The sequence below is a fragment of the Lepidothrix coronata genome, unplaced genomic scaffold (assembly GCF_001604755.1).
Source record: "Lepidothrix coronata isolate B3197 unplaced genomic scaffold, Lepidothrix_coronata-1.0 Scaffold7, whole genome shotgun sequence".
NCBI lineage: Eukaryota > Metazoa > Chordata > Aves > Passeriformes > Pipridae > Lepidothrix > Lepidothrix coronata.
This window is the reverse complement of record NW_016690187.1, coordinates 10,402,458-10,421,452: the sequence shown is the minus strand read 5'-3', so window position 1 is coordinate 10,421,452 and position 18,995 is coordinate 10,402,458. Positions and strand designations below refer to the sequence as shown.

At 36.5% G+C, this 18,995-nt stretch overlaps 1 protein-coding gene across 15 annotated transcripts in view; it reads left to right on the top strand.

Moving 5' to 3' along the window:
* Nucleotides 1-18,995, top strand: part of MYO3B (myosin IIIB) — a 201,276-nt gene that overhangs the window by 123,811 nt on the left and 58,470 nt on the right. For 13 of the 15 annotated variants that reach the window (XR_001878597.1, XR_001878602.1, XM_017838595.1 and 10 more), the window contains 5 exons: nt 667-744; nt 2,569-2,774; nt 10,545-10,656; nt 11,572-11,734; nt 12,415-12,495. Coding sequence is in view for 13 of the 15 variants with exons in the window: in XM_017838595.1 (XP_017694084.1) it covers nt 667-744; nt 2,569-2,774; nt 10,545-10,656; nt 11,572-11,734; nt 12,415-12,495 (640 nt within the window). In the remaining 2 variants the exon portion in view is untranslated. Of the gene's footprint in view, nt 1-666; nt 745-2,568; nt 2,775-10,544; nt 10,659-11,571; nt 11,735-12,414; nt 12,496-18,995 lie in introns of those variants that run through there. The other 2 variants (XM_017838668.1, XM_017838629.1) reach the window with 2 other exon arrangements.

Here is an 18,995-nt window from a genome sequence, read left to right as displayed (position 1 = left end):
CTAAAATATACGAGGAGCAATATGTTCACTGTCCATGTATACCCTCTAAAAGTAACTTCTGCAATGCTGAAAAAGTGGTATTTTGAAGCTATGGCAGTTCAGCAGAATAAGATTGCTGAGATTCTTGGCATCAAAACGGCAATTTAAAGTAATTAATAGTAATCATAGCAGTAGAACAGAACAGACCTGTATGTTCTGAGATTACCTACTTTGTTTGCCACTTGTTATCCAACAACATATTTTCCATACATGAGCAAGGTGAGGCAGCTCAATTTACTTCCTGGTCATTACAAATGTGATAACTCTTCTTGTATGTAAGACCTATTGAAGTTCACATTAGTGGCAATAAGAGGAATGCTTTTTAGAAATCAGTTCCTTTGGTATTGCACCTTGACAAATGCTTCATTGCCTGAGTGTTATACTACTGTAAATCCAGAGTGCTCTTGCACTATCAAAAAAAAATCAGAATGCTTACAGATGTCTCTGAAATCAGTGTGTGTCCTGCATCTGTTAGAAGCTGGCCTTCCTATCTGTGATAAAGTACTCTGAAATACTCACACCTGAAGGTATGACTGTAACAAAAACTGCACCAAGCTTTCATGAGCAAGATGGTGTGGGTCTGCAGTGCTTCTGGAACAGTTCTAACACCAGAGTTTTGTCTTCCAGGTTGACACAATGGAGGTTATGCGGCATCCTGAGGAAACAACTAATATGAAGCGGCAAACTATGGCTTCCTATTTTAGGGTACAAAAGTTCGATTGAAAATAAGCATTTGGATGATAGGAACAATAGATATATCTAAAATATTTGTGAGATTGTTAGATCAAAGAGAATAATAAGACAATTTTTTTATTCTGTTATGAGGCCTTTGTAGACTCATAAATTTTCTTTTACTTCTTTTCTCTTTGTTTTCTTATACTTGTATTTTTATAATTTCACTGAGTATGATGATAACAGAATCTAGAGCCTAGACTATTTCCATCTAAAATGCTACAGGTCTAGAACAGGCCTCATTACCTCATTATTAACAGAACACCGATTTTGTGCAAATAAAATAGCTGTTATTACTTAAGACTTGTATTTTTTCACAAGCTTAGGCATACATACCTCTAAAGATTAAGATTTGTCATTTGCGCTAATAAGTAAAAACAGTCCATCTTTCAGAAGTGTTGCTATAAATCATATGAATTGTCATTTTATCAGTAGTAATCCTGTCTGAGGTAATGTATATTCTGTATATGAGTTTAAATCAAACAGGCAAGAAAAGGCTTTGAGAATGTTGGAACTGGAAGCTTAGAAGTCAAGAAAGTGCCAGTCCAAGACTGTTGGTTAATGGTTTTTTTTACTTGTAGTCACTGCAGAATGGAAAAGTTTTGAGCAGTTGGCCCTTGGACTGCTCTTCTACTATGCAGAATAGGGAACTACACAGTGCTGTGCTAGCCAGGGTGGGCCAAAGCTTCATGCTGTGTAGGAATACCTGTTCTATTTGTCTTGTAAAATAGTGTAAGGAAGGGCATAGAGTAAGCTGATGTTTGCTGAGATGTTGCCCCAGCGTGGAATATACAAGAGCACATGGACTTGCACAGAACCCCACAAATGTCAGCTGTGTAGGAACTACAAAAAAAAGTGGAATATGGGAGTGAGTGTGAAAGTACACCATAATATGCATGCCACCTGCACCAAGGTGACCACAATAAGCTTGGAATTGTACGTGATTTTAAGACACATGGATATGTGAGATTGGGTATAGTTGTAATGAATACTTATCATACAGCTGGTTAATGAGGTGAGTATGGAGCAGAAGTGTCAGAGTCATTGGAAAAACAGATATATAAGATCTGATCAAACTTTTTTCATTTTAGGGTGAATTGCAATGGAATAAATTGTTTTCCATGTCCAGGGTGGATAGGAAAAAAAGTAATGGACCTATGTTTCAGTGGGGAGATTTATGGTAGATGTTAAGAACATTATGAATAGTCACGGTAATGTAGCACTTCAGCAGTTTTCTAGGGAGATTGTGCATTTTATATTCTTAATGATTCTGAAAAATGAGTGTAACAGAGATGTGCCTGAAATGTTACAGATACATCTAGTGTTTTCTGTGGGCAGAGCACTGAACTGATGACTTCTTGCAACCCTTTCCCCATGATTTGCTGTGAATTTCAGTGATTGATTTTTTTCACAGTAAAGCTTGTTCTTCTGTTGGGGATATTTGACCAGTCAAATGTGTCTACAGTAGAATTATAGTTAGAACAATTTTCAATTTTTTTTTTTTTTATATGGGCCTTCAACTACAGAAATGTGGTATAAGGAGCTATGAAGAGAAAGGTGTAATAAATAAGAAATAAGAATTAGAATAATTTTATTTTTTTTACAACTGAAAAGTTTTAATCGGTTCCAAGTTTCAGCCGTGAGCCTAAAAATGAATAAAAAGGCAATGCTGATTAACATTACAGATTAAAATATAATCAGGCATCACATAGAATTTACAAATATATACCTTCTGCCTAAGTAGTTACATTGCAGTTCTCTGTCAAAAGTGTGCATCTTTTTTATTCTTCTCACTAGTATTCCCTCATGGATCTTTTATCTAAAATGGTTGTTGGACAGCCTCACTTTATCCGGTGCATTAAACCTAATGATGATCGAGAAGCACTGATGTTTTCTCACGAGAGAGTTCTGTTGCAGCTACGATACACTGGAATTCTGGAAACTGTCAAAATACGTCAAAAAGGGTATTCTCATCGCATCCTCTTTGAAGAGTTTGTAAAAAGGTAAGACTTCTATAATAGGGCTGTTTTAAAACTCCATTCTGTAAGGTATGTTCTATATTTAAGTACAAAAAGTTCTACAAACATGGTTTGTACATGTGTGGTCTGAATCTCTAATGAGAGCAGGGACTATCAGAGGTAAAGACTACAAGAGCTATGGGATCTCTAATGGAGAATAGCCAATGTGAAAGCAGTGGTGAACACCAGTATTCAGTAGCAAACCTGTCCCCATGATTCCCTCAGTAGAGGCAACCAGTAGAAATTATGCATCCTGCTCAGATAATTTTGGGATTTTGGAAGGTCAGTGACCTTCAGCCATCATATGAAGAATGTACCCATGCTTAAGAATGAATTGATATAAAAGCTTTAGATAGCTTTTACACCCTCATAGTCATTTGTCTTGGAGATATCATGACTTATAATCAGATCTCTGTTCACGTGAACCTTTGTCATAGCTGCTATTGCTGGTTTTAATACATATTCTCAATCTCAAAAAGTTATAAAATTAATTCAGGAAATGCTATTGTCTTTACAATGGCAGTATGTTTATATGATCATTATAGTTTCCTCTAGATTTAAAATATGGTTTCACGTAGTATTTACTGTTTTCCAGCATGTGGGATTGATAATTCAACAATGATCAGAAGCAATGAACAAGAAGTGAATGGCTAAATGAAGCATTTTCTGATATTTCCTGAACTGGAGGTTGCTCATCCAGACAATATAGAATTAATTAATCTACTGAAAGTAATTAATTCATATGATGCTAGAGGGAAGGAGCTGATTATGACAAAGAAGAGACATAAACAGGCCTTTCTAAAATCCAGAGACAGAGTAGATTTATGTGTGTAAATCAGTAACTTGGGCTTGGAAATCTGCGGTCAGTGCATTGAGAGATCTTGAGTGATAAACCAAAGCTTAATCAAATATTTCTGAAAAAATAATAATTTTTTTCTTATTTATAATATATTAGTACACCAAATTAATATGTAATAGGAAAACACTACAGATGATATATCACAGGAAGGATAACTAATATGTTTATTTGTCTATCAAGCCGATTTTATTTTCAGACATGATCTCCCCCAACCTTTTTGTGTTGCATGACTAATTTTAGTATGGTCACACCATTCTAAAGCATGTTTAAGAGATTTATTTTTCTGATTATTTGCATATCTTTGCAACATCCTGAAGAGGATGAAGGCAGAATTATTAACCTTAACTTTTATTCAATTTACACATAAGTGAACTGAGATTAACTCCACAGAGATTAGTGTAAATTGAGACAAAATTAAACCTCCTCTTATAAACAGATCCTTTTCATTCAGAAGTGTGCTGAATTTGAGTACAACCTAGAAAAGCAGCATTAACTCTAGCTTTCCATTCCTGCAGATAAGGAAGGGCAAGTTGTGTTTAACATCTTGTCAATTACTCCCGAAGTTTTTCGTCGGACTGGATGTGATTCTTTCAGGAAAGTCAACTTGAAAAGGGAAGGGGGGGGTACATTTATCAATTTGCACAACAGCATAGAAGACTTCCTGAGTTCAGAATATAAACGGGGGCGGGAGAGGGGATGTTCTTGTTCCTTTGTTCATCTCATGCTTGATTTTTAAATGAATTCTATTCTGTTTTGCTCTTGAAAATAAAAACAAACAATACTTTAAAATGCTATAAATGGAACAAGAAACATTTTTCTTCAGCTTACAACCATGACTAGTCAAGTGTTTTTAGGAACTAAGTAGTTGAATACATAAAATGTTTGAGAAAACAGGTCAAATGCTAAACAGATTGGCACTTCTTTGTTCATAATCAAAAAGACATTAGGCAAGTATGAAGAAGAGTTTCAAAATGTCAGTAAATGTGAGGATATCAAAGATTTTCTAAGGCAGCAAGTTAATTGGTATTTTGATCCTTTTGAGCAACTGAACAACAAAATGGATGAGCCAGCACTTTTTCTCCCTTGATGTTATTAAACAAATAGGTGTGCTTCTTATCTGCCTGTTCAATAATGCTGTTTTGTAAACTCTTAGCAGGAAATATGAGGACAAAACAATCAAAGGCAGGGAACAGACCCATTCAGGGTTTATCAGGTGGGAGGTAAACAAAAGATAAAGCTCTGTCTAATGTTAGTCTTTACTGTCTTCTGTTTTCATGTAGAACAGATTATTTCAGTATTGCAAACCTGGATGTAGTTTATTGGGTTAAAAAACAGATGGTGAAGAAAAGGCTTAATTGTAACTCATTCACACAATGTTTCTTCAACCAAGTATATAACCATCTGGTTTATGTATATAAATATACATATTCTTTTTACTTAAAGTAGGAAAATGCAATCTGCAGCCCCTGTAAACACTGTGTCCCTGTCAAGTCTTAGACACTTTGTCTCTGCTGGCCCTGTCTTGCACCCCATGACATCATGGGTCTGTCTTATGTTTACTGTGAAGCAACGTAGCCCCTTTTTCAGACTGGAATCCCAGGTTTCAGACACACATTGTTAACTAGATCAGACCACCAGGTGTGCCTGGCATGTGGGGTCACATGGTGACTGTGCACTGCACATCAGCTAAGGGAGGTGTGCTTTCATGTGGGGACCTGCGCTGAAGGTCCCACTGAATGGAACGCTCCTTGCTGAGTGCCCAGGCCCCTGGAGCTTCACATGATGTGATGTACACGTGTGTCCTCACCACATATCCTCCAGCTGTATACTCCTTTTATATAATGTGGCATATACTGAACAATGGCTTGGAAGAAAAGGGACTTGGTAGGCTAATGGTGCTAGATGCATTTCAAGAATTAAGTGCCTCATAAGCTCATAGCAATGTGTTGAGAACTATTGCACAAGTTTCATTTAAGGATTGTCTTTTTTCTTCCCTGCCTTTTTATGTTATTCATTAAAATTTTTTGTACTGCATTAGAATGCAGGATACACTTTTCCTATAAGCATTACCTACTCCACAGTAGTGGATGTTCCTCAGATCATACACTCATAGCAATACTAGTGCTGTTACTGTAACAGTGATCCCAGGGAGGCTGGTTCTGCTTTTTTCAATCTCACAGTGCAAATTTGCATAAAGTCACCATTAGTACACCTAGTATACACAGTCTCTAAACCACCAGTGTTACATTTCTCATGACCATATAAAGCCTCAATGACCTTAATGAGTCACATTTTGCATTGAGTGGAGGTAGGAATAAAAACTGGTCAAACATTGCAAAATCCTGTAAAACATATAACCTCAGTAAGTACTTTCTTCTAGCGCCAAAAGTTCAGTGGTGATAGACTTGCTTATTATGCAAAATCAGGGAAGAACCAAATTAAATTAGAAGTCAATAGATTTGCTGCAGAGAAGGAATGCTTTCTTTTTAAATGATGCCTTTTTAATGCAAGCTTACTTCTAGGACTGAACCTGCACCATACCAAAGTTCGCAACTGATTTCTGGAAAGAAAATTTTAACACTCCCCTGTATCTTGATTTTACTGTTATCCACAGAAGTGTTTATTTGTTTCAGTGGCTTTAAGATTTCCCCAGATCTGTATAATGTTACTGTACACATTAAATATGGTAAACTACTGCACCTTCCATATACACTTTCTGGACTCTTCTCATTCACAGAACACTGGTTGCTGTGCAAAACAGTTGCAGAATGAAGAAGATAGGAAAACTTTAGAAGTGGAAAGTTGGATAACCACTTATGAATAGTATATGCACAATGGACTAAATTATATCTTTCTGAGAGTATTTCTGTGATTCTGTGCTTATCTGATGAGTGGCAGCATAAGTGTTTGGTATCTGTTACTGAATTTCAAGAGTGTCTTAAATGTTTTATCGTTTTTATTTACATTTTTTCATTCATACTCAATATAGAGTCAAATGTAATTATTTGTGTGAATTCAGATTTGAAAGTTTCTGAAAGAGGTGAGATACAACTAATACACGTTAGAAATTTTTGAAAGTTATTTTATGACTCTTTTAGTTCTAAATAATTGGATTTTTTTAAACTTTCCAGCTCCAGGGCTGAGAAGGAACAAACGTTTTTATAATACTGAGAATCTTCCTACTATTGCTGATGGTCTGTCTAGAAAGGGATTTTGCCCTCTTGCACTTCATGCTTTTCACATATTCATTCTCCACCTCAGACTAGTATATTTTAGTACAAAAATTTGTTTTAAAGAGAAAAAGAGTTAATCATTACTGGTTTGAGTTAATTATGTAGAATTGATGCAGCCTTTAATCTGGAATGCAGAGGGAGCTTTAGTAAGAGACTGGTATAGTAGTTAATGGTGCTGTTTAAATGCTATTTATTGAACAGTTCCACAGTTCACCCTTTGAAGAGTGGTGAGAAATTGAACCATTTGTTTACAATCGGTTTATCTAAAACCACCAACACTGAAATGCTTTGGCCCTAAACAGATAGTTAATGCATAGCATCATTCTGAAGTTTTCCATATCTTAGCACACTTGGGTGTTTTTGACATTTAACCGTAATTCTGCACGTCCTAGCTTTGCAATTGTTGGTCTGAGGATAAATTCCACTTTTAAAAAATGTTGGTACATTCTTAATGACTAGTAAATACAGTTAATCCCATTTTAATGTATGTTTTTTCTGAAATACTTTTCATGTAGGATAGTGTGTAGTGCAGATTAAGAACCAGTAGTTAAGAAATACAGAATTCCAGTTTCATCAGGTTTGAGAAATCAGTTCTTCAGAGGGGAAATTACTTTTCTCTTACTTAGTCTTAACTGCTACTGTGATTAGTCAAGTACTTTTAGGAAACATGTAGGTGAGTGTGTGTAACATGTAGGAAATTTTCAAGCAGGATGTATAACCCAGGAAAATAATATATTTTTGCACAAATATGTGTATGTTTATGAAATAGAACATGAAGGACCATAAACTTTATTTTTAAAAATAGAAATGAAAGTATTGGTTTAACGTAGAAGAACACTGAAATATTCCTGACTACTGCATTTTGTGCTGAAATAACAAATGCAAATATGGAAATAAAAAAGTAGAGTTGTGAAATTTTCATCTCATCTGAAAGCAAATGTGATTTTTAGCTCTACTTTTCTGAAATTAGGTTTCTGGTTTCTTGGTGATATTTTGCAAGTAGAGGTCACTCTGTGATCTCTGCGCAGCAGATTTACATAAGTATGACAGAGATGAAATTAGGCCAATAAATCAAAATGAACAGTTGTACTTGCATATATCCCAAAGTTTTGGGTGTATTCCTAGACGTTTTCTCTACCATTTCACCACGTCCAATATTTGCATGCTTTTGCCAGATACATTAAGATGAAACATTTTACCTTCCTCCAAAATTTTCCATAGGGTCCATTTCTGTACAAAAATTTTAAATTAAATAAAGCAGTTGGGTGACCTGTGTGGCACATGCTGTGCTGCCATACATTTCTCCTGAGCACATCAAGTCAAACTACTTGGGCATCTGGAGTTACGTGATTCAGTCGTGAAGACAGGCACCAGATAGAAAACAAAGTGTTTGCTTTAAAAAAACCAAAAAAACATGGATTTGAGCTTTGGAACACAAATCTAGAGACCTTTTATGGTGCAGAATGCATACTCAAAAAGTAGTTCTGGAGGAGAAAAAATAAAAAATAAATTGCTGGTCCCTATTTCTAATGAGTGCAGTGATTTCTGCTTTGTTTTTGATGACATAATTGAAAAGAAACAGGAAGTATATTAACCAGTTACAGGTGTCTTCTGTGCAGTATTTGGATCAATCAAAACATTTGGAAAATCACCATTTAGAAGAAGTTTTTAATAAATATTGGGAGACAATGTTTACATACTATGAACTATGAAATAGAAACTGTAGTTATTCCCATGGTTTGGAAAGTTCTTGTCATTTTGAATAGCTTGCTTTCTTAGACTGTAGATAAATTTTCTGAAAACATTTGTTAAAACATTAAGTAATAGGAAAAAGTACCATTGTTGGGGGTTTTTTCTGAGTACCAAAAGCATATACGTTCTAGATCATGAAAGAGAGCTAATGGAGAGGTTACTACATTTGAAAGATAGTGAAGTTTGTCACAAACAAGATTGTATAGTCAGGCAGTTAAATTACACAGCTCAAAAATACTTTTTACTCAGATTTGTCACAAATAAGAAGTCAACTTTGCAGCAATAAGAATGTCATTGATAAGATAGGTAAAAAAATTATGAGATCCCCCTTGAATATTTTATTGCATCATTGCTATTTAAAAACTGTTCTATGGTTTTAAAATTCCTAACTACAACATACCTTAAAAGGTGCTTGATCACCAGAAAATTAATATTGTCACTCACTTGAATCTATCCTTCCTTACTTCTTTCCTGTTTCCCTTCCTGCCTGCCTGCCTCCCTCCCTCCCAAGCTGCTTAAGTTACATACATGTGTAAATAACATGGCTATCTGAACTGGCTTTTGAAGAAAACAGCACTTTATTATTAGTGTAACTTCCCCCATGTATCTGTCTGCTATCTGTTGAAATTAAATGCTGTCACAAATTGTGTTACATATATTTTAAATCTGAGTTTCATTAGTGCAACTCATAATGGCGTTTGTCTTGTGAAAACTGGCACCATTAAGTTTGGTAATAAGGTGGAGGAAAAGTACTTTTTTCTTTTAAATACACCATGTTTCTCCATTCTTGCTGAATAGCATGACTCTTGGTATTTTGAAAGACGTGGCTAAAGAATTTGCATCATCACGTTGTTAAGAAAGTCACTCCATTAAAAATAACTCAGTAATACATAATCTCCTATCATTATTCAGTCATCAGTGTCTCCAGTTGGTGAATATCTGTGTCTTTGGCCCAGGACTTATTCCAGTGCTTCTGACTTCAGATGTCATTTTGTTCCCCTTTGATCTTTATTGACTATTTTAGTGGTTCTTTTTTCTTTCTTGTGACAACTGGAGCTAATATCTGGAGATTAACTGGAGCTAATATTTGAAAATCATATTCTCCTGATTAAAAAAAAGGTCTTGTACAATTCCAAGTTTTGTAATTGCTTCTCCATGTTTTCTTCACTAAGGTGGGATATTTTCTTGAATCTATCTTTGAGGTTCGCTGATGAGATTCTTCTCTTCATGTTTTAAAGAACATCTGATGGCTCTTCCCTGTGCTAATAATTAGTAGAATGGTTTGCTCACCCTGCCAGTTCCTCTCAATCACAATGTAAATAGAGTAGCACCTGTAGAAGTATAACTTAATACCAAGACAACACATGGCAGTTAATAAATGAGAGCTGAGGTGGCATTTGCTACCATCTATCAGTGTACTTGTGTTAAAAAAGCCTTAAATTTGAAAACTAACTGGCACATGTTCTTGCTGTTACTTAATGTAATTGTTTGCTAGTGGGGTTACTTAAATGCTATAAAACCATTCTTAATGCATAATGGCTTTACAGGGAGGGGTTGGTTCTTAAGTCAGTTGAAACATGTTTGCATCCTTTTTCCATTAACTGTATGTTGTTTCGCGTAATTGTTGGGTGCTATTCTTTGCAAGGGACAAATAAAAGTCAATGTTGTTTAGTATGGGTCTGTGCCAGGCCTCTAAAACTGATCATAATCATTCCAATTAATTGTTTATCGTAATCATGTATATGCTCAAATATCTGTTCATGACAGTTGTGTCATAATTTAAGAGGACAACTTAGTATAAGGGAGAATTTGGCCTGTTAGTTCTAAAGATACAGCTCTGAGCTAGAGAAAAACAATGAAAGTACATGTTGATTGTTAATTCAATTTTTTCTTTGCCGCTTGGTTTTGCAGGTATTATTACCTTGCATTCAAGGCACATGAGGCTCCCCTTGGTAGCAGAGAAAACTGTCTTGCCATTTTGGAGAAATCTAAGCTAGACAACTGGATTCTTGGGAAGACCAAGGTAGAGGGTGCTAAGATTTTCTCAATAATAGTATCCTTTTAGCAAAACATGTCTACTTTGAAAAGTACTGCATGAGTGAACAAAAGAGCAAGGAATTTGCTCCTTAGCCTCCCAGGTTATGGAGGTGCCCTGAGTTAGTGCTGCCAGAGGAGGGGTGCATTGTGTACCTCCCCAAAGCGCATTCTGCACGTGGCTGCCTTGATAAGGACAGTACGTCTGTCAGTGCCTCCTGTTGTAGTGCCTTCCTGAAGTTCCTCATGCTCTTATTAAAGACATGACTGACTGAAACTTCACACTCTGGCCCATCCTGCAAGCCTGGTTGCTACCTTATCCATTTGTGGAGTTTCAGGTAAGCTCCTTCTGGCTCCATCAAAAGCCTTTGTTCATGGTTTAAAATGGAGTGAATGACTTCTGTAAAAAGGATATTGCATAGTATTTTGAGTTGTTTTACAGTGCACAAAGGAAAAACAAGGAGAATTTTCCTGGCCAAGACCCAGATAAAATGTATAGAAGCACCCACAGGATTTGTCTCCTAAAGCAGAGTGATTTTAGGCAATATTATGTCCAAAACCAGATTCAACCCAGGATTTCTCATCCCTGGCTGTATTTCAAAATTGTTGATGTCTGAAAATATCCCCCTGGCCAATTTACTTTGTAAGGGGGGTAAATATGGGGTTTATTTTGCAATGGGGTGATTACAATCAATGGAATAATGAAATTGCACAAGCACACCAAGAGCAAATAATTGGTTCACAAGATTGCTATGATATTTATAGTCAGTATTTTGCTAGTTTTTTCAGCAATGATACCCTAGAATAAGCTGGTACTGGACTAATGAAAAGACAGAATACAAGAGGTTACGTTACTGTCTGCTTGTAATACTGATTTTTTTGTTTTGTTGTTGTTCCATTCCAGGTTTTTTTAAAGTATTACCATATAGAGCAGTTAAATTTGTTCCTTCGAGAAGTTATAGGGAGAGTGGTGGTCATGCAAGCCTATGTCAAGGGATGGCTCGGAGCAAGGAGGTACAAGAAAGTCAAAGATAAAAGAGAAAACAGTGCTCTTACTATACAATCAGGTAAATGTACAGATTCCCTATTTCACTGAGTGTCTTTGCATTTTAATCAGTTAAATTGCATGTATATTGTTTATTCATCCATTATAGTTTATTATGAAATGAAAATGACCAGAGATGCTTTCTCTCCAGCTAACTGCTGCAAATATTATTGATTTACTTCTAAGGTGTCATCTTAGTGTTTGGTAATGTCTTTATTTAAATATGTTAGTTTTGTGGATGGGATGCCTGTGCACAAAATGAAAATCTTGTTAGCTATGTCTGTCCTAGCATGCAGCACATAATTGAAATGCGCATGCCCCTGCCCGTATACCAGAATTCCAGACATACATCGTAAGATGGAGCGCAGAGGTTGATTACCAGTACTTTAGCAGGCTTCCTTGTAGTGAATTGGGGAACTGTGTGAGCAGGGATGATCATACACCTTTGTGTTTTGGTTAGGACATCAGTGAGCACATGGTGACAATTAAAATTTGGACGAGTAAAGTGGTGTTTGAAGTTGTGTGGATGTGAATATTGCAGTCATGAACCCAGAGTTCAACATGTGGGTGGGTGGGGAAGAGGTATTGGGGGTAGGGGCTGGAGTAGTTATGGCAGGAGGAATGAAAGTTACAGCACATCTCTGACTTTGTAGCACTTCCTTAAATAAATGTAATTTCCAGCACATGGTTTTGTATTTTTAGCCTGGAGAGGATATGAAGCTCGCAGGAAGTACAAGGAAATAAGGAACAGAAGAACTGATGCTGCTATACATATTCAAGCAGGTAATTAAAACAGTATTTCAATTGCCAACACCTATTTTTCTGTAGGTGATTTTGTGTGTCGTGTTTATACCGAAAAAAATAAATACAGTCCAAACAAAAACTATCAAAAACGTTACTTCTCATCATTTATTCTTCAGTGTCAAATGACATCTGTGACAGGTATCAGGCACTTTGGCCTTTTAGAAGTGCTTCTCTGGAAGCAAAACATATTAATTAAAAGCTGTTGAGTTAATTCTCTAAGATTCTTCTGAGCACAGTCAGTGTGATCCCACTACATGTAGAGCTGGTATGAAACACTGTATTGATTTGTCTAAAAGTGTGGATGGGAGGCACTGGACATGGATTTCTCTGTCTTTGTATGGAGCCCTGATCTTGGCAGATTGCCAGGTTTTTGTTTTGACTGCTTGCTGGGTTTGCCAGCTTTGACCAATCTTTTGACATTCTGCCAGACTCCTATGCAGCTATATCAATATGAATTTGAATAAACTTTAAAGAGATTACTGGAGAAACAGGCCCATAGGGCTGTGTAGGTCTCTAGTAGACAGCAGAGTACCATATGGCACAGAAATCTAAGAACCAATGCTGTGAACTCAATGGTGTTTTCAGATGCTGCCAGTATGAAGCAGCCTCCATATGATGCAGTGTAATACACTTTCCCTATGCAACTCCAGGTTGAAAGACTGTAACTGATAAAAGATTAGTTGTAACAAATTCCTTAAGCTTTGTCACCTGTTTATTGTGTATCTTATAGTCTGAAGGCAGTATGAAAAAGATGTGTTCTAATATTCTTTTTCTTTGTTCTCAAACCTTTCCCAGTAAATTCATTTGGTTTTTTGTTGTCTTAAGTTTGGTACTCTGAAATGAGACATTGCTGTGACTTTCAGCAGAAAGCAGAAGACCAATCTAGTTACAGAAAGGAACAGAATATCATTAGGATCAAATAATAATTTGCAGCTTTGCATGAATACTGTTACATTGAATCACAAAGCTCTAGGATTAAATGCAGAATAGTCTATTAAATGGCAAACCATTAAGGAGAAATTTTTTCTCCCATTACAACAAACACTGAAGGACTGCACAAGTACTCTCTCCCATTCTTCCTCTCCTTTGTGTTGTCATTTTCAGTTATTTTTGTGATAGCACAGAAAGTAGATCTTAAAGTACCCCCCTGCCACTATTTTCCAGAGTATTTGCTACATTTACAAGTGTATATGTACCTGGACTTCCGATTACCTAACTTACAACAGCCTTTTGTTGAAAGAAGGAAAGTGAAACTGTTAACCCATCACTGTCCCCCTATGATCAGCTCCTTAAAGTGACAGTTATCTCAAGTGCAATAGGAAGCTGGTGTGTAGCAGTATCACTTGGAGACTGCAGGGGACATTCTGCCTTACAGTTTTATCTAGACAGATTGCTGGCTCTGTAGAGAAAGTGATCTACTCTGCTCTTAGCACACATGGGAGAGATTCTGAGCTGTACTGCTTCCTGCCATCTCTTAGATGCTGTGTTAAACATGGCAGAGCAGAGACAGTGGGAGTGAATCTGGACATTGTTGAGCCCTCTGGATGTAATGCTGGAGTAATGTTGTTAGCATTCTTCCCACTAACACACACAGTATCTTCCTTTGTAACCTGGCACTTAACTATTTCAGTGATCAGTCTGGGTGAATAAGCATTAGGACTGTAGGGTTAAGAGTGACACGGTGCACCTTTGTATTAATTAGGCTGGCTGCTCCTCCTGTCTTTGGCTCTCTAGTAGAAGGGGTATAATAATAATAATAATCCTCAACACATTTATATCTGCCTTTGGAAACCTATACCTAGGACTTCTTATTCGAAAATATTTCTTGTGCACATTTTCTCTTCTTAGTGTGCTGATTTTTCCGTGTTTCAAATCAAAACTTATGCTTGCTAATCATGGCCAATTTCCAGGTTTTAAAACATGTGGACAGTCCTTGTGTTGTTTACGTTACATTACACTGTCTACGTGCCTCATGACACAGAGACAAAAGCATCCCTGAATCTCTTCCTTCCCTGCACATCTTCTAATGTGAGTGCAGTTCAAGGCAGCTTTCTAGTAAAATGGAGTATGATCACCTTTGTATTTTTTTTAAATGAGCCATTTCAGGCAGTGAGATGAATTGTTTGCATTTGTCATCCAGACATTAGCAAAACCATATAATTAAACTATATGTACTTCCCTCTCCTTTCCCTCCCCCCTGCCCCTCTCAAGCAGGCCTTGGAATTTAGGAAGCATTTGGCTTACATGTTTCTACAGAACAGCGCATATTGAAATTTGTTTTCCTTTCATCTCTTTCCCAATAAAAGCAGCCGCTCAGCTTATCCCTTTAGCTTCCTCAGAACTTCCTTTCAGAATTCCCGATCTATTACAGCACATTCACATACCAGAAACAAGATGCCTTTTCATGCTGTCAACCTTTTTCATCTGAAATGTAAATTAATTCTTGCTGGTACGCTTTGACAGAGATCAAAGTAGGGGTATTAACCTTATTGGGCCTTCTCCTCATCAGAATCAGTTCCAAAGACTGCAAGGGTAGTGTTAGGAGGCCAGTCTTCACTGTTATCTATGGCCCTCCTCCAGGCAGTCCTCTGTCTACAAGTCAGCATTTCAAAGGCGCTGATTTCTTTTGTAAATGACCTTATCATTACCTTAAACTGTGTGAAAAATGATTTGCCTGAATAATTCTTGCAGGATTATCCTGCTCATTTTAATTGTGGGGGGACTTCATTCAGGTTCCAGGATATTGTTTAAGTGGTTTTGACAGCAAGTGATCATAGCCTGATATAAAGGAGGAACAGAGCTCCTGATTGGAAACCTCTTGACTTGTTCAGATTGTTCATTTCTTGCAAGTCAGTCTTTGAGGTAGGCTGCATTTGCATTTTAAAAATAAACAGATGCCTTTCAAATACATGAGCTGGTGGTCTGGAGATCTCTGTGGGCCCAGCAGTTCACTATCCATTGAAGAAATGTAGGAAGAAAAAACAAACTTAGAAAAAAACCAACCTGCACAATATACATGAGGATACAATTCCTGAGTGTATTATATTACAGGAAAAAAAGTCATTATTTCAGATGGGGGAAAACACCCTTGATAGGAAACAAAGTATTTGTGAATTTAAATTAAGTGGGGGAAAAAAAGCTACCCTACTTCAGCATATCTACATCTCAGTTCTCAGAATACACAGAGTATACAAGGTCTTTCCTCCTACTTCCAGTCACACTTTCTCAAACTGTGAAGGCTAGAAAATGCTAAGTTTTAGCTCGGAGAGGAATTGTAAAGAATGATTTTGTGCAAATTGTTTGAGTTGACAGTACTTTGCACTTCCGAATATTTCTTTGTAATTAGGATTTATATTGTTTTGATTTACATCTACATAAAAGGAAAAATATATTGTCAAAGATTTTTTTTTTTAATTATTTTGCCAGATTCACAGCTGGTTTAAATCAGTCCATATCCACTGAATTATCTGACTGAAATGTTGCTTCACTGATTTACCTCATATGCAAGTCTCATTTAATGTTTTTTTGTTTTAGAATAATGCATTAATTAAAATTTAAAATGACAGATAATACAATTATGAAAATATATTTTCTATTTATGATAGCACATATTTCCATGCAGTGTGACTTGTCCTGAAAGACTTATGGGAGGATTTTAATCTGGTTATTTCATTTGTGAACCGACATTGCCAAAATGCCAAATGAGTGGTGCATGCAATTCACTTAGATCTGAGGTGACATCACTGAATTCATTTTAATTAGGCCCACTTTAGCCATCTGGAATATACTGTGCAGCTCTGGTCAGGGCTGAGTTTAACTATGCTTCCAGAGGTGAAAGGCAAATGACTAATCCATTGAGCCACCATCTCCTCCTCCAACACGTGCTCACACACTCACCATATGTCATATTGCATTAGAAAGTTCTTTATCAAGAACTCAAGAATTGGGCTCTTTTTCTTAAATAAAAAGTAGGGGATATTCAGAAGGAAGCATCACTTTGTAAGTGGCTTTCTTTCTGCAACTTCTGCCCGTGCAGCGTTGCTTACTGTTTACATATCTAACATGTGCTTCTGACAAAATTTACTCCATTATAAGAAAAAAAAGAGGGACAGAGAACAGCTGTAATTTACTGTTTTACAGTTATAATAAATGTAAGCTTTTAGTAAAAGTGTTACCTTTGGGATTTTCAGCAGCAAAGATATAATGTTTGCTTCAGTAGAAGACAAGGAAGTATTTCTTGAAAATATCTTTATCCCTATATTTATCCATCTATTTGTATCACTGTATACATGTGTGTGTACACGTTCTCAGCTAATACCGTTGTCTAGATCTAAGAAGTACGTGAGTAAAACGTTCCAAAAACTTCTAAGCACCTTATTTCTAAAAATATTAAAAAAAATTTCCTGAAAATAACAATGCCTAAGTAGCAGATCCAGTTTTATTTTTTTTATGTAATTAGTTTGATTCCATTTAACTACATTTTTAGTGTAAAAAACATTGAAGATATATTGTGTTTCTCCTAATGGCAGCTGAACTGGTTTATTGTATTACCTTGATTTCACAGTCAAGGTAAACCAGATTAATTTTGTACAGGCTGCACAGCTTTGGTTAACTTTACTCTTCCATCTCACTGTGTTCTGTACTAACTTAGGCCGTCCAGTAATTCTTCATGTTTAGTATCTGTCTCTAGTAACCATTAAAGGCCTGATGCTCATGTGCAGGAACCATTTTAGGAAAAGTGAGAAGGCCTTGTAGTTTTAAAGTAAGAGGTTCTGTATTCTATCCCCTTCTCTGTCAATGTGCAAATGTTTTAGGTTTTATCTGCTATTTTTTAAGGAGAAAAAATGGAGACTGTTTTTACTGGGTTTCATGCAAAATCAGGATGGGACAATGTACAGTGTACACTGTCCAACAGTATCTCATAAAACCTCTTCCTTGCTGATATTGACAGAGTTTCACATTACTCTTCACTTTTTTTTTATTTGACCAAGTCTCAAGATCAGAGACTGTGATGCGTGGTAGTTAAAAGCTCTATGTCCAAGTGTTGATGTGCATCAGTGACACCAGTCCTGATGGCAGCCTTGGTGAGTCTTTGTAATAGTCACTGCTTATCAGTGATAGTTACTGCTTGTACATGAGAATTCATGACTTCTTTTCTCATAGTGCTTCTGCTGGAGAACTTAATACAAGAGTTGGTTTTTCTTCTGCAATTAAGCAGGCGTCACACTGTGTCCGTCCAGAGTGAGAGGTGCAAGAGAAGATGTATTCATGGGACCCAGCAAAAGATGTGACTCTCCATCCCTTTTACTATTCATTAGAATTGATTTGGCATGGAATGAATAATCAGATTCATGGACTCTAATTCTCTCAGATGCTGTTAGTTAAGCTGCTGAATGCTCTTTTAACTAGACAAATTAAGAAAGTGATAGGCTGTTCCTAGCAAATCAACTTCTGATTCCAAACTACCATGATGTCTTCTCTTCAGCAATCATGAGTCTCTTCTGAGTTGTTCCTATTTGCTATTTTAGGTGATATTATAGAATAAAAATGTGTCTGTGTACAAAAAGTCTACTTAACATGATTTTTTTAATGTCAGAGTGAATCCTTCTACTGTTTTAAAGTACTACTTCATCTCCTTTCTTTATACTTCTCTCATAGACCTGTAATTGTTTAGCTTTGATCTTTTTACATTGTGCTTCACAATTTGCTCTGTAACTATATATTTCCTGTGAGAATTATGAGGAAAATGCCTCTGATTCTCTTATGTGGAATTGTGCAATATTGGGTGTAATGTATATGCCTTGGTACTTAGACCTTAAAATAAAAGTTTATAACTGCAAGATGCCAAATTTCAGACTCCCTGATGTAAATATATCCTTGGTTTGTGAGGTGCTGGAGCTGACAGAAAAGTCTGTGTGAGAAATGATCAGTAGAAGAAGTAAAAATTCATTTCCTAACTTGTGGCACATAAAGCATCAAAAACTGAGTTATTAATAGAAGTATTACAATTGTTCAGTTCCTGTCTTGCTTTTCAGATCATGTCATTTTTAGCTATGTAAAGATCAGGGTTACAGCTACTGTTGCTGGAAAGTTTGGAATATAGACTGAATAAGGTGAAAATGAGGTGACAGCTGGTAATCATTCTTCTTCAATGATGCAGTGATTGTTCATGGAGCAGTAGCAACATGAGTCTGCTAATTTCACACTCTTTGAGCCAAGTGCTTAGTGTCAAAACCAGCACCAGTCAGTAATGCAAATTGCTGTGATGGAGCAGCTTCCCAGCCTCTCAGACTCCCCCAGTAGAATTCTCTGCATATGCATTTCTTTTGAAACACTATAGATCCAGTTAATAAATGTTGAAAAGATGCAGTCCTGCTAATGCTTGATGAAGCTTTTGAGGGAGTGAAAGAAGTTTGTTTATCTGTACTTTGATTGTCCCAGGAGTCAAAAGGAGGAAAAATACAACCGTTTACCTGTCA